The 16,307-nt window shown below is 42.7% G+C and overlaps 1 protein-coding gene across 1 annotated transcript in view; it reads left to right on the top strand.

Moving 5' to 3' along the window:
• Window positions 1–14,720, top strand: part of LOC119466913 (translation initiation factor IF-2-like) — a 25,419-nt gene extending 10,699 nt beyond the window's left edge. Inside the window, exon 3 of the mRNA XM_037727834.1 lies at window positions 12,841–14,720. Within this exon, the coding sequence (XP_037583762.1) occupies window positions 12,841–13,370 (530 nt within the window). The 3' untranslated portion in view covers window positions 13,371–14,720. The remainder of the gene's footprint in view (window positions 1–12,840) is intronic.
• The last annotated feature ends 1,587 nt before the right edge of the window (window positions 14,721–16,307 follow it).

Genomic DNA, 16,307 nt, shown 5'->3' with positions numbered 1-16,307 from the left:
ACCATGCCCAGCTAATTTTTGTGTTTTTAGTAGAGACAGGGTTTTACCATGTTGACCAGGATGGTCTCGATCTTTTGACCTCGTGATCCACCCGCCTTGGCCTCCCAAAGTGCTGGGATTAAAGGCGTGAGCCGCCGCGCCCGGCCTACACTTTTAAACATTAAATTGACATAAATTGAAACTTGATTTCATCCTTTTCTCCCCCAACCCCAAACACAAAGCCCCACACTTTTAATAACAATTTCTGACCTTTAAATGTGGTGTATTATATCTGGAGTGGATGCATTTGAACAGGTTGTCTGGCCTGAGGAGTAATAGGTTTAGGGAGAAATAGGTAGAGTATGAATATAAGTGGGGAGAAGACAGGTGGGACACAGAGAAAGAGAATGAAGGGTAAGAGCCACTTAGAACTGAGATCATCTGCCCCAGAAGATAAGGGAAGATTTGTTAATATCTTCATATGGATTTGGGGTAAATGAGGAAGAAAGAGAAAAAAATACCAATATTTAGAAATAGTACAGAATTTATGTTGGTGGGGGGCAAAGAGTGCTATTATTTTGCCATTCCTAGTGTATCATGTTAATGTATGATGTGGCTTCTCCAAAAGCGGAATTGGAATGAGAAGGAAGGGAAAGAGTTTATGTCAGAAAGAAGAAATAGGGAGTGAAATAAAGAAGAGGGATCCAGAGAGCAGCTAATAGCTAAAAGTAAACCAAGAAAGCTGGAAAATGTTTGCATCGTGGAAAGTTGGCTGTGTTGGAATATAAAGCAACACTTTTCTTCCCCTACCCAAAGTATGACATTGAGGGGGTATATACAGCAGTCCCTAGGAAAAAGGTGGTTTGGAACACCAGCTTGTTTTGCTTTTGAAGGGCCAGCCTCCAGGGTCCCTTTGTGTGAAGCAGTGTCAGCGGGGCTGCGTCTGCCCTGTCAGGGCACACTACCCGGAGGTCATTGTCTCCTGGGTTTTAGACCCTCTCCACCTTCTGAGTATCCTGGTGCAGGATGGGACCTCAGGCCTTTACTATGACCCCAGTAGTGTTCCTGTCTTTAGTTTTATTTGCTTTTCTGAGGCAAATCAACATCGTTTGTGTAATTTGTTGTACGTATACCCTCTTTGAAAGAGAAGAGAGCAATATTTGAACAGATTTCTGCTACTAGCAGAATCCTAGTCTGAGAGGATTTTTAAAAGCATTTTGCTCTTAATCATCCGACGTAGCTAAAGTGCCCTGTTCCTGGAATTTCAGCATTTGGGTGGGGACTTTTGATTCATCTGCAGGTTTATTCCAGTCCTGGGACTGTCATCCCTGTGTGATCTGAACTATGTCTTTCTAGACTGGTGTAACTTTAAATTTCCAATACTTCGGTTGCTTTTTAGAATAAAGGCATTTTAAAATGCTCCTTCTGTTTGTGACTTTAATGCAGTAAGGATCTTTATGGATTGTTTTCCCCTTATGGAAACCATTTGTAATACTGAGAGAATAGGTTCAGTTTTTGCACTTGCACTGTTGTTGGGAAGAAGAAAAATTCTTCAAATTCCACTGCTCGGCCTTCTAGGGACTCTACCCTACAGACTGAAATCCTGGAAGATCCTATCAGGAAGTGAAACTTGTAAAGAATCTTTGTGCTCCTTTGGGGCATTATGGATTAACAAGTTGTATAAGAAGTCTTGTTTAACCTTCATATAAAATACACTTAAAAAAGAATCCAGTCCTAGTGACTAATCTGGAAATGAGAATAGGAAACGCCTCACCATGTGCCAGGCACTGTTTGCAGCACTTTACATATGTTACCTCATTTACTTCTCACAGCAGCCCTATTTTGTAGTAGAGGAAACCAAGGCTGGGTTCTCTAGTCTGGCTGCACCTCCTGATCACCACGAACAGCCCAGGGCTTTACCGGAGGTGGCAGAACTGTGATTTGAACCCAAGCTGCCATGGCTTCAGGATCTGTGCTTTTTAGGACTGTGTCATTGCCCCTTGAACTCTCTCACAATGATGAACACAAATTTGCTTTAGAAACTTGTTTTGCCTTCCACATTACCGCCGTCTTAAAGTCAGCATCAGAGTTTGGTTGAAAAAAGAAAGGAAATCATATTCCTTCCCTGATGCTCCCTCCCCAAACCAAACGACCAAATGAAATTGTGGAGACAGTTTCCATCGAGGAACGGAAAGCTGACTGAAGGATCTTCCTGGAACAACGTACTAAAATGCTGGACTGATCGTTACAGAGGATGCTGTTGGAGCCGTGTTGCTGTGACAACACACATCGTTGGTGCCAGAATTGTTTTTAATAGCACAAAACCCATCTTGTTTTACCTTTACCTTTACAACTGGTGGATTTGGTGAGCTTCTGAGAGCACTTTTAAAATTGCTTTTTGCAATGTATATGGAGGCAGTGGGAAGGACCTAGAATCTGGAGCTTAAAAGACTTGAATTCTGGTCCCAGCACTCTCTTCTGTGGACTTGTGTGACCTTGCGTTTCATCTCCTGTAAATGGGGGAGGGGATAGTAACAGCAATAGGATTGGTTTGGTGAGGATAAGAAGCTATTATATATGACCGTATTTTATTCACAACAATAGCTGTGTGTATCAGGCAGTGAGCTGACCAGCACGTCCTTTGTAAGTCTTGGAATACATTTTCCATGGGTGGGTGGGGAGGTAGGCGGCTGGGGAAGGTTTGTGTTGATCTGAACCCCTTTCCTTTCCTGTTCTCTCCTTTACCTGTATTCTAGTGTGAATGATAGTGTGGGTGTCAGCTCAGTTTTTGGCCCAAACTCCTTTTCCTTGGTTTTCCCCCCTTCTACCTTGGGCTCTCTTCCAGTTTGCCTACAAAGTGCTGTTTGTTGCAAGGGTGAAGCAGGCGATTCTCTGAGCACCGACACTGTGGCTGCAGGCGGTTACTGTAGTTCAAAGCAAACAGCCAAGCTAGAGTAGGAGAGACACTGACAGGGCTTGTTCATTAGAATTTTGAACATTGATTTTTGAAGGAAAGGAAAGTACAGATAGAATAGGAATAGAAATATTATGAAATGTTCTTTATCACAGAACAAGATTGGGTAAGGATAAAGGACTTTAAGAAATCGCTTAACATTTATTTGAAAGCAAATGCTTTTTTTTGAGTAAAAGCCAATGCTTTTTGAGCATTGACTTTGCCTGCAATGCGCTGTAGTGGGATGGGAAACAAAAGTTAACACTAAATATTAAAAACAGCTATTATGTTAGTGCATTTCAGGTGGTCCACAGTGGGCCACTTTTCATGTTTTACACTCACTTATGTCAGCTGTGAAGGTTGGTGTCATTGGTGTTCCGTTTCAAAGATTACAAGACTGAGGCTCAGTGTGTTTAACCCACTCAAGGTTACAGTTCTAGTAACCAGCTGGGAGAGCTACACTTTGACCTAGGTCTCTTTTTCATCCCCAATATGAAAGATGAGTAAGGTAATGTTCCTGCTTTGAAGAGGAGACCTGCATGGTTTAGTATAATTCAGTACAGTGAGCACTATGTGTTGTAATTCTTGTGAGAGCTAAATTTTTTGGACATTTGCTCAGAAGGAGATACCGATTTTGACTGGAAAGATCAGGGAAGGTCTCACAAGGAAAAATACCTTGAGTAGGGCCTTGAAGGATGACAAAGATAGTGACAGGTGGAAAATTGATGGGAGAGCTGAGGGAACGTTGGAGCAGCAAAGCATGGAGATGTAGAAGTACCGAATGTGTTTGGGGAATGCTGCTGGGATAGAGTGAGGGATGGAGGAGGAAAGGAAGCCAGAGAAGTAGTTTGGAACAGATCACGGGGCCTAGAGTGCCTGCTGAGGAATTCAGACTTTACTTGCTTGACTTTGAATAAAGGTTATTCCATTGAAGGTTCTTGAGAAGGAAAATAATTTTACCTTGATCTCTGCCATCAGTGATTCTGGTGATAGCGTGGAGGAAGGAGAGGAATGTCTGTCTACAGTGGGCTTTCACCAACTGGGCTACATCTAACAATCGCTTGGGAATTTCTTAAATGTGTAGATTCCAGGAGCACCCCTCCACCCCTGTGATTTCAATGGTGCACATCTGGGGTGGGGCCTGGGAAACTATGTTTTGAAGGCCTCTGCAGGTGGTTCTGAGGGCAGCCTGGTGAGGGAAGGATTCTGGAGAGCACTGGGGCATTCTAGAAAAAGGTCTGAGCTGAGACCAATTTTGAGTTTGTCATTTTGTGGATGATTTTTTAAACTGTGGGAGGGGGTCAGTCATCCTACTTTCTGGTAGACCTGTCTGTGTAGGTTTTATGGTTTGCTTTTTGTCCTCTGTAAGTATTAAACAAGAATCTCTCCGAGCATTGTCATTTGGCTGAAGTTTTTCACGTATATTTCCTTTTCAAATCTAGAATGTGGGATGGCTCTAATCCTTATGCCTCTGTGCTAGATTTCTCCCTTTTTGTTGCTGTTTCTTTTAGAAGGCAGCAGAATATGTAGGATTTTATTGTGGGCTGTTCCTTCAATGACAGTCTCTTGAAGAGCATGAGCTCTGGAGTCTACTGCAAAGGTTTTTACTCTTTCTAGCCATGGGACCATGGGAAAGTTACTTAATTTTCTATGAAATGAAGATATGAAATATTTACCATCTAGGGTTAGTTGTGAGGATAGGCTAAAATGCTTAGAACGGTTCCTGGCACATAGTTAACACTCAGGTGTTAGCTGCTGCTGCTGTTATTATTGCCCATTAATTCTGCAAATACCCAAAGGTATTCATTGTCTGCATTGCTCACATATTGAGGGGTTTACTTTAAAAAATAACTGTACAGGCCAGGCACAGTGGCTCACGCCTGTAATCCCAGCATGTTAGTAGGCTAAGGCAGGTGGATCATAAGGTTAGGAGTTAGAGACCAACCTGGCCAATAGGGTGAAACCCTGACTCTACGAAAAATACAAGAATTAACCAGGTGTGGTGGCGGGTGCCTGTAGTCCCAGCTACTTGGGAGGCTGAGGCAGAAGAATTGCGTGAGCCCGGGAGGCACAGGTTGCAGTGAGCCAAGATCACGCCATTGCACTCCAGCCTGGACGACAGAGCGAGACTCCATCTCAAAATAAATAAATAAATAAATAAATAAATAAAATAGCTGTACAAATTATGATTGAGAGTAGTAAGGGTGACATATTAGAAAGTTTTAATTATTCGTGGCTGGGCACAGTGGCTCATGCCTATAATCCCAGTACTTTGGGAGGCCAAGGAGGTTGGATCATGAGGTCCAGGAGATCAAAATAATCCTGGCTAACATGGTAAAACCCCGGCTCTGCTAAAAATACAAAAAATTAGCCCGATGTGGTGCCACCCACCTGTAATCCCAGCTACTCGGAAGGCTGAGGCAGGAGAATCACTTAAACCTAGGAGGCAGAGGTTGCAGTGAGCTGAGATCATGCCACTTCACTCTAACCTGGGTGGCAGAGCGAGACTCCATCTCAAAAAAAGAGAAAGTTTTAATTATTCAGTGACACTCTTTCCTTTCAGAGCCTTTTATTTTCTAGAATGGTATGCTTTTCTACTATAAATAAGCCTGCTAGGATATACTTAGAACCCATATCTGGGCAAGAACCTCTTCCCGCATGTTGGCTGCAGAGCTAATAGTGCAGTTCTTCAGTCTCTTAGGAGCCACATGAAATGATGCTCACTTTTACATTTCCTGGGGGCCAGCCTGAATATAGGTCATTTTTTTTTTTCCCAAATGTTTCAGACCTCTCTTACTCTCATTTTTTGACTGCTAACATTTAAAATACAGTTTTTGCTGGGAAGACAGTTCTACCAAGGGAGAAGCTATTTAACATTAAAGAATTTAGAAATTATAATTTACACTTAAAAAAATAATGTTAGTTCAAATTTTAGCTTGCTTCTTTCTCCCTTCTCTGCTGTTCTTTATCCTGCCATGTGTTTGCAAACCATTCTCATGACCTTCTGCCTGTGCGGCATATTTGTAGTGGGGCCAGATTATACATACGCCACTGACTTTTTCATCTGACCTCCTAAGCTCAGCCTTTGAGCCCCTTCTTTTCTTTAGGTTTTCCTAACAAAGTCTTGTTGAAAGGAATATTATTTCCCACAGAACTTTACTGATAGTGTATGGAATAACAGGATCATGCTCTTTGAAGTTCAGATCTGAAGTCCTAACATTTTAAACATGTATCTATTTGCTATTGCTTACTTAGTTCAGTCTTGGCATTTTAGGTCTAGAGGTGGTTACTACCCACTGGACGTCCGTAGCCACTCCCTGCAAATTAAAGGGGACACAAAAATGAAACTGCACTTCTGTTGTTCTTCACCTCTCTGCTAATTTAACTAAGTCAATTGGCTCGCTCTCATTTGCTCTCTTCACACCTCCCAAATTAATGTTATGTGCAAATTTGATCAAAACAGTGTAATTTCTAAGTTACTTTTGAGTAAAGATTGAAGTCTGTTCCTTGTGGCTTTTTTCTTCATCATACTGGTGGATGTAGCCAGCGTTTTTCTTTCTAGCCTGCTTAACTTGTGTGGTTCTTGGAACAACATAAGCTTTAGTTGATTTAGGATCCTGATTTCACAGGACACTGTATCAACTGCTTTACCAAGAGCAAAGTACATGGGTTCACTGCATTCCCTTCAGTTGCTAAGTCAGTTGTGCTGTAGCCAGGCAATCCTGGAGCCTTGAAATCCAGGATTCTGGTTAAGGTGAAGCAGCAGCCCTTCCTCCTGGCTTTTTCATTTTGCAAATATCTTTCCTTTCTTCTTAATATTCATTTATTCAGCAATGTGGCCCAAGCTCTGCATCCCTGACTTCCTGAAGCTTTCAGCCAATGCTCCTATGACCAGTGGTTACATTCTTACTACAAACTGCAAAATCTCTGAGCCCCTCACCCCACTCCTTCTATTCTGCTGCGTCTGTGGCACTGTACCTCATGAACTTTCACACTAGAGAAAGCAAACTCAATCCTGTTGTGTCTTATGGGAAAAAAAAAATGTTTTGGTTAAAAGTAGACTGGTCAGTCAGGCTGCCGAAGTTTTAGTATTTACTAGCAGTGTGACTTTGGGCGAATTATATAACATCTCCATATCTGTTTTCTCATCTGTAATATGGAGGTAATGATAATGCCTACCTCATAGGGTTGTTGTTAGGAATAATTGAGTTAATACATGTAAAGTGTTTGGCATTTATTAAACTAGGGTTAGTTAAAAAATTGAATAAGCTTGTAAAAGTTCATAATAAAGTTTCTGGAGTTTTCAGGTACTCTGTTCCTCTTTCACACTGTTTACCTTGGCTATTCTAGAACAGGCAAAGGAAAGAAGATGAAATTCAAAGTATCTAGTTTTGTAACCTTAAATTATTCATGAATTGTTTTTCTTCATATAGACTCCACTATAATGTATACTGGAGAATTGTATTCAAGATATGGTGTGTGTGACTTATTCTTTATAAACTCTGAAAGTCATTTTTAAGAGCATTTTTTTCTTTGCTTAATAATAAACATTGTATTTATTGTATGTTGTATTTTTAGGATCCAACCCTTTTACATTGTTGGATTTTTTTAATATGTTATTTTAAAAACAAGATTGCCCAGGCCAGGGTGGCTCACACCTGTAATCCCAACACTTTGGGAGAATGAGATGCATGGATTATTTGAGTCCAGGGGCTTGAAACTAGGCTGGTTAAGGTGGCAAAAGCCTGTCCCTAAAAAAAAAAAAAAATATATATATATATATATATATATATATATATGAAAAATTAGCTGAATGTGATGGTGATTGCCTGTAGTCCCAGCTACTAGGAAGGCTAAGGTGGGAGGATCGGTTGAGCCCGGGAGAACAAGGCTGCAGTGAGCCAAGATTGTGCCACTGTACTCCAGCCCGGCCAACAGAGTGAGACTCTGTCTCAAAAATAAAAATAAGACAAATAAGATTGCCCAAAGAGAATTAAAAAAATGTTTCAAATAAGGAAACAGATACTACCACAGAAGATTAACAGACAAAACATGCCTTCCAAAGAAGAATGAATTATAGGACGGTATTTAGTCTACATAATGCACGTAACAATCAACAGTCATTAAATAACCCAAGGCTATTCATTGTTAGCAATCTGTGCTGGGAACATTTTGAACAGTCTTTTATACAGGTATTTTCATTTAGTCAGAATTTTGGGGTATTTTACCCTTCTTTCATAGTATCATGCTCAGTAAATCCAGTACATCAACTAACATGGCCCACTTTATATGCAGTTTTTGCATCTAATTGAAAAATGAGAGAGGAAGCTTGGAAAAAAAGTATTAAGATTTTGTTTATCACAGTTTGATCAGTAGATCTGTCTTATTATTTTATAAAATAATATCCAGCTGCAGCTCAAGTGCATATTTTACCTAATTTGTATCCATTTATATTCCTATATCTTAAAATCATTTGGCCTATTACAAAATACGTGTTTATCCTTTACAGTTTACCAAAATATGGCAAGGTGATGAGGGTGTATGATGCACTTGAGAAAGAACATTACAAGTTATGTTTTAAAACTGGAATTTTTTTCTGCGTGAAAGATACTTAGTGCAGAATAATATATCCACAGCCAAAATGCACCCACTCATTTCTATTCAGTTAAAAGAAGGAAGAACAGACCCCAGGTGAGTTTTAGCTCCATTACCTAAGGCTTTGAGAATATCACTTAACATCTGTGAGCCCTGCTGCTGCTTCTGTAACACATTAATAATGACACCTCCCTGCAAAGGCAGTTCTGATAATTCACTGAGGCAGGGCCTGTGAGGGTTTTTCCTGTGTGATGTTAGTAATTTTGTGCAAGGGGTGTGGGTTCATCATGTGTGTTTGGAAGCTGAGGAAATTGAAGCACTGAGCTTAGAGAGAGACCAGCTCAGGCCTGTAGCCACCCTGGCCCTGTGTTTCTGCCTTGTGGCTGGATTTTCTAAGTCGTGCTGTGGGTTCTTTAAGAAGTGCTTTCCTTATTAGCTTGCTCGAACCCAGGAAACTGTCTTACAGGCATATTTCTTAAAAGATGATTTGCAACCCCTTGCTGCATTTTGTCACGTGAAATGACACTCTGGCTCCTTGAAGATGGCTAATGGGTAATTGCCAATCAGGCCAGCCAGTTGGCTCTGAGAAAGGCTTCCTTGAAAGCCATGGTTCAAGTTTTGCAGAGGCCAGGAGGTGAATGTGAGTTCCAGGGACCTCCTTCCCAGAAAATCCTGTTGCGTGTGCTATCCTGGAAGTGAAGACAAGGTAGGGACACAGCTGTGAGGGCTGATAGTGCAGAGAGGTCATCTCTTAGGTAACCAGACAGCTTGTCATTTTTTATTTTCTTCTTTTCAAAATTCATATGTAATAATCACCAAGAATTCCGATATTCACACAGAGAAGTGCTTGTGGCAAACATTTTTAACTGCCAAACTAAGATCTTTCTTTTTTAAGATGAAGAAAGATAAGCAGCATTGTTTTATAAAGATGAGTTTATCGTCTCCTCCTCCACACCCATTAGTCCTCAGAAAAGTTATTTCTTGAAACTGAATTTGGAGCGTCTAAAATGGCTTTCACAGTGTTGCTGTCTTCATCTGGGGATTTTGGTGCTTAGGGAGTGAAGACTTTCAACGTGAACACCCCAGATTTTTCCAAAAACTTTTGTGGCATCATTTGTGCCTACCTGAGAGTGTATTTTTTTCTTTTTATGAGGTTGCGATTTATACACACACACACACACACACACACACACACACACACACATAGAGAGAGAGAGAGAGAGAGAGAGAGAGAGAGAGAAAAGCGTAACAGTGGCTATGAGAAGGAAATGCTTCTCCATGAAACACGGAGCAGGTGAATAGCTGACCCCAGGGGCAAGTATGAGAATGGTGTTGAAGCCTCATGGTAGTTAGGATTAGGAAATGTAAGGAGCTGTGTTGTATTCTCCAAACTGTAAACTTTAGGAGTCCTACAGAGTGAATGTTAATAAGTATTTTTGATCAGGAGGAGGGTTTGGGTTTATAGGGAGCTTAAGAGAGAGAAATGTGGCTGCCCTTCCCCCACAGCTGGCACTACTCTGGAGGGGAGAGTATTACACATTTGGGTATGGACACAGGAGCATAGGTGAGTATGGTTGCTAGTCTTACACCAAATGCTTTTCTGTATTTTGTTACCTATTAACCATACAAACTTTCCTATGTATCATTTAATTATCACTCAGTACAGTACTTGGACAAAATAGGAATAGTCTACTGTTGACTGTTTTTAGATTAATAACTTTGAATTTTTCCTAGGAGAGATTTTAAGAAGTTACATAGTCTAATCTCATGAGTCCCAAATATAAGAAACAAAGGCTCTGCAGGTTTAAGTTTTCCTTTGCCTTTTCTTAAGAATTTAAATATTTTTCTTCAGAGGTTTTCCTTTGGACTCTTAGATAATGAGTAACAGAAATGAAGGAGGGATACCAAAAGATATTTTAAAACATATTTGTGTCCTTAAAAACGTGGCAATTATTGACAGGGTTTTAAAACGACAGAAGTTTCTAGCTAAATGCCCTCCCTCACACCCCCACTCCCACACTGAGTACTTTGTGGGAAATATGTGGTAGCTCTTTGGGAAGAAGTATTAAGTTTGTGAAAAGAAATGAAGAGTTGCCAGGTCCAGGGTAAGCAGACGCCTGAGAGAAGGAAAAAGGTGGACAGAGCTGAAGGATGCTAATATCCCCCGGGAATTCTTTTAGTAAGAGGATGCTAAGATCCTCCTGGGAAGTCTTTTACTAAGAAGCCCTCATTAGAATGTGAGTGCCTGATGGACAGGAATGCATCTCACTGGTCCTTGCAGTCCTCTTCCCAGCCCCTGCCTTTGTACTTGAAGGCTGCAGTCACCTGGGTACGCTACTTCAACTCAGGCCTGTGAGGTGGGGAGAAAGGGTGGACAAGATGTAGTTCATCATCTGGAGGCCTCAGTATTGCCTTTTTTTTTTTTCTTTTGAGCACACAAGACTCTTAATCACGTTTTCATATGTGTTCTGTTTCTTGGCCTGCATGAGGAGGCTCATAGCAGCATGCTACTGACGGTGAGTGTGAACTAAGTGTTAAAGGAGAAGGAAACAGAAAATGAGAGAATGCCAACTTGAAGCCATGTGTGCGTTTTTGTGAACATTTGCTACTTTCTTAAAGAGCCCCAGTTAGAGAAAAAATAATGCAGGGAGCAAATTTTAGTCGGCTGGTTAGGTTCTGAATTGTACAGACTTTGGACCTTGGCATATGACTAGTCATTCTAGAACCTTTTGAAGTTTTGCCACCAAGTAACTCTGAAAAGGCTGATAGCCAGCAGTAGATAGTGGAAAAAGCCAATGTCCTCTGGCTGAAAAATTGAGGTACATATTATCCCGGTGGTTAAAGAACCTGCCTGGCACAACAGCAATAGCTGGTAAGTGGTAGGATCATCCAGAGATGAAGGGATGGATCACAGGATGGTTGCTGTGCTGGACTTTCCCCCTAGAATTCATGGTCACTGTAGGCAGTGTAGGGGAAATGGTGCAGATTTTATAATTAGGAAAGACCTGTATTCTGCTTTCCATTTGACCACTATCTAGCAGAGACATGGGAATACTTAATTTTTCTGACCCTGTTTTCTCATTAGGAATAGGGCTTTTGCAGATCTGTTGGGAAATATTGGGTCAAGAGGGGTTTAAAATGAGATGTTGCCTGGCACTGAGTAGGAGCTTAATATCCATCAGTCCTTTCTGCTTCAGTCAAAACTCACCTTTTTATGTAGAGTAATTATTGTTTGTATTCCGTTCTTCATTTTGAATATGGAACCACGAATGCCAACAGCTTTACGATAAAAGGAGCCGTTTGTCAGAGACAGTCCTGTAAGTGCCTTGTAACCTGGTAGATTCTGCATGTAAGGGCAGGCAGGTTACAAATGTGAATCCCCATAGCTGGTACACTCTGCGTACAGCAGATTCTTAAGCCATCTGTCTACTCTTTTTAACACTATCCTGAAGTCCACATGAGCCAGAGTTCAACAAAATGAATGAATGTAATCCCAGAACTGTGGAACTTCTCTGTGATTACATAGCACAGAGAACTACAGAATCATTTTCTGGAAGAATGCACCATGAGATTATGCTCCATGTGGAATGGGGATACCTTAATGTTGGTAGACTAGGGTGAGGTTGACAGGTTGATCTGAGTAGAGACCCTGGGAGGAAGCTAGGATACTATGTAGTTGTGGTGGTGGTGCTGTTGTTTTGCAGTTCCTGGCTGCTCAGTATTGGCAGCTTTCTCTTTTGAGTCAGCGAGGCACACAGCAAGTAATTTCCCATCCTGAATCTCTCACAGCTGCTGAACTGTAGTGGATATAACTGGGACGTGGCTATTAACTTTAAAAATTTGCATAAATCCAGCCCCCACTCCCCTGCAGAGGCTCAGTCTTGTCTTTACACCTTCCCTCGAGGTGATTCTTTTCTGGGGGTAAAGGTGGGAACCGGGGGGAGAAGGAAGGAGGAAAAAGAAGGCGGACCCCTCTGGGCACCAGCGGAGGAAGTGTGGAGTCCATTGATCTAGGTACTTGTGGGGAGGGGAGAACTCGAGCAGCAGCTGCCAACGGAAGGGCTGTGAGTGAGCAAGCGGGCGGCTGGCAGCGAGGCCACCGGCAGGGGGGGCCCGGGCCGAGGCCGCGCCACTTCGGCACCACGCGGGCAGCCGGTGCGGGGTGGCCGCGGCCAGGGGAGCGCTGGGTGCCTACCATGGCCGTCATGCAAGCGGTGGCACCTGGTCCTGCCTCCCCGCCGCCCCGCGCCCCTTCCTCCACGCCGCCGACACTCCGATCTCTCTCGCTCTTTCTCTCCCGTGTTTTCAAACAGGAAGTGCACGGCTGTCGATAACGTGCTGCCGGGTCCCAGGATGGAGGAGTGAAGTCCCCATCGCCGCGGTTCCAGCCTCCGGAGCTCGCCCAAGCCGAGTCCCCAGAGAGCGCCCTGAGGGAACAGGGTGGCCGCCTGGTCCAGGTGCGCGGGGTCGGGTCTGGGTCCGGGGCGCTGGTGGGGAGGTCCGCGGCACGGGGTGCTGGGGGTGCTGCCGGGGTCGGATCTGCACCTCCAGCGTAGTGCTGCAGCCTCACCCGCCCGCCCCCACCGCTGGCTTCTCACCCGGGGGTTCTGCCAAACTCTGGCTGCTGCCGCCCTGGGTTCGGGCCGGCGGAAGGCCCGGGGCGCGTGCTGCAGACGCGCCTGCCAGGACTCTACTGGGGCGCTTTCCAGGCGGGGCTGCGCTGGGCTGCCAGTGCATGGGGAGTCTTCCTGGAGTCCCCGGCTGCCCTCTCCACTCTCTCCTCCAACTGCTGCTGCCTGAAGCGGCAGCTCTTTGTTCCTCCCTTGCTGGTCTGAGGTTATGAACATAAATGTCCTGGGAGGCAGGGTGGTGTGAAAGCAAGGGCTGGGGACGTAGGGAAGAGGAAGAAGATGAGCTGTGGGTGAAGTGTAAGGTGGACAGGAGAGAAGAATCTTAAGTGTCCATGCTCAGAAGTCTCAGCTTTTCAGCTGCTGAAACAGAGGACCACGGTTCCTTGCTTTCTGTTTTGGGAAAGCCAGGCCTTGCCAAATGGAGGGAATTAGTGGTGCAGACACACACCAGAAAGGTAGGGACCAGGAATGAGACACAGCAGCGAGTTCTGAGGTGTTTAGTCTGGTGTCTGGCTTGTTAACTCCACTGTGGTTTCTTAGCCAGGCTTCCTTGCTGAGACAGAAGGTACTTTAACATATGAGCCAGGCATCTTTATTAATTCCATTTGTCATCAAAGTAAAATTGAGAGTGACTTTTCTCAAATTCACCAAGTAGATTATAATTTCACATCCACATCCTGTTCCATCTCCAACGTTCATAGAAGGAGAATAAAACGCTAGGGCTGGTCTTATGCTACAGACTTTTGCATCTTTATTTCCCTGGCAGCTCCTCTTTCTCCAGACTAACTCAGATTGACTTCTCCCCCAGTGAAAGCCTGGCCTCATTTTACTGCCTATTTATCTACCTGGTGAAACTCCAGTCTTGAGGAGGACACTAAGGGACTGGCATGGTTGAGAAGGATCCGTCTGACCAGATCGTTATATGGTCTCACATTAAATGTTTGAGCCCTATTAAAGCCAGTAGCATCTTCTTAATTTTTATTTCAGAGGAAGGGATGTGAGCATATGACTAGAGGGGAGGAAAGTGAGACTCTGCCAAAGAAGGTCACTCCCTGTAGCACTGAGGAAAAGTGAATCTGTGTAGCACAGTATCACATACACTGCGTGCTTTCACTTTATTGGGTAGCCAAGCCATCTAAGGAGTCAGGGTTAGGTGGAGAATTTACATTTATGACATGGGATGCTGACTATACATTCTGATGCTAAAAATTTTATAATAAAACATTTACTATCTAATTAAGTTTGCTTTGAAAAGAAAATTTACCAGGGTGGGACAAATTTACCCACCTGAGTACAAAACATGTACTCATTAACTACATGACATTAAGTAGCCAAAATGCACGTTAAAAACTGAACAATTAAACTTATCCTTCCTAGATGTACATGGACTTCTTAAGTCTGAATTTAATTGTGAGATGGCTGTGTTTATGTCTCTTCTTGCCAAATACATCACGAAAAGTGAAGAATTTTTTTTTTTTTTTTTTGAGACAGGAGTTTCGGTCTGTCACCCAGGCTGGAGTTCAGTGGCTCCATCTTTGCTCACTGCAACTTCTGCCTCCCAAGTTCAGGTGATTCTCCTGCCTCAGCCTCCCGAGTAGATGAAATTACAGGTACACAACACCATGCCCGGCTAATTTTTGTATTTTTAGTAGAGACAGGGTTTCGCCATGTTGGCCAGGCTGGTCTTGAACTCCTGACCTCAAGTGATCTGCCCACCTTGGCCTCCTAAAGTGCTGGTATTACAAATGTGAGCCACCGTACTCAGCCAATCGAGAGATTCCTGAAAGACCTGTACAACCATAGTGTTTTGCCTCTACTTTTATACCCATGTGTATTCCTTGCCCCCCAGTTTTTTATCTGGGGACTTCCTTTAGCATCTGTCAGTCTGCTCTAAGATACAGTAGAACAGCTTTTGTGACCCTCCAAATCTCTTTCCCATTTAGGTAGAGTCTCCTTCCATTCTACTGGTACTTAAACTCAAATATTATATCTGGCCTTTAGATTGCCCTTTCTATTTACACACTGTATATTATGTATTTTTTCTTTACTCCTTTCAACAGAGGTAAACCCTTCTTGCTCCTTTCCATGCTCTAGTGAAGTAGGATTCATTTTCTCTAGTTTATGGAGAGAGAAAACAGGCTGATGAGATGTGACTTGTCAGTGGTCGTATTAGTAAATGGAGTTGTTGAGACCTGAACGAGGGTCTTTTGATGTAATCCGTGGCTCTTTTGTAGTCTGGAAAGTTGCTGCCTAAGGAAGAGGTGGCAGTGCTGATTCAGGTGGTCCTTTACCATCCCAAAAGAAAGCTGGATTGCCTTACCACATCTCCAGGTTTTTCCTTACTCCTCCTCACTCAGGCTCTGCCTTGGAGCTCAAGGTTTGTTTTTATTCTTGAGGCAATTTTTTTAAATATTTGACATTTACACTTCCTCTGTGTCTGTGACTAGATTTAGCTGTGTTTGCACCAGTGTGATTTGTGTTCTGCTTCCAAAATCCTTATAGTATATTTTAATTTACAGATACTTTTTGTCAGGTTTTAGTGAGCAAGTATCTTTCTGAGGTACCAGATTACCACATTTTAATTTTTTAGAATTAAAAAACCACTTCTGGCTTACTCCTAGAGCAGTTTATGTCCCAGAAAATTAATTAGTTAGTAGATGATGTATATGACTCCACTCCCCACTACTGCTGCCACCATGCACATCCCCTAAGCTTTCATTCCAGCTCAAGGTAATCCACTGAGAGTGTCACGTTACAGAACAACGTGAGCAAACCCATGTAACTTTAAATTATAGATGAAATATTTTTGTAATATTCCTTAGATGGTAGTAAGTTTATTTCCTTATCTTTTTAGCACTTAAAGTTGAGGCTCTCTTTAGCTATGGTGTTAATGTTGCACCATTAACTAAACTGTAAAATAATGGTTTAATTTGTTGTACTGCAAATTAAAATTTGGAGTACATTTTTCATAAGTGGTGGATAAAATATTCATTTTATCTTCCATAATTAGAGTATTTGTAGTGGTCTATAACTTTCCCTCTGTAAAACTGTGGGCAAAACCCTCAGAGAGAGAAGGTAGGGGAGGAGCAAAAGAGAAGAAATGAGAGATCATTCTTCTATAAGGGAGGAATGAAATGATACACGTGTAG

This window comes from Cebus imitator, unplaced genomic scaffold (genome assembly GCF_001604975.1).
Source record: "Cebus imitator isolate Cc_AM_T3 unplaced genomic scaffold, Cebus_imitator-1.0 Scaffold240, whole genome shotgun sequence".
Taxonomy (NCBI): Eukaryota; Metazoa; Chordata; class Mammalia; order Primates; family Cebidae; genus Cebus; species Cebus imitator.
The sequence above is the reverse complement of the archived record's forward strand: the minus strand, read 5'-3'. Positions and strand labels throughout refer to the sequence as shown.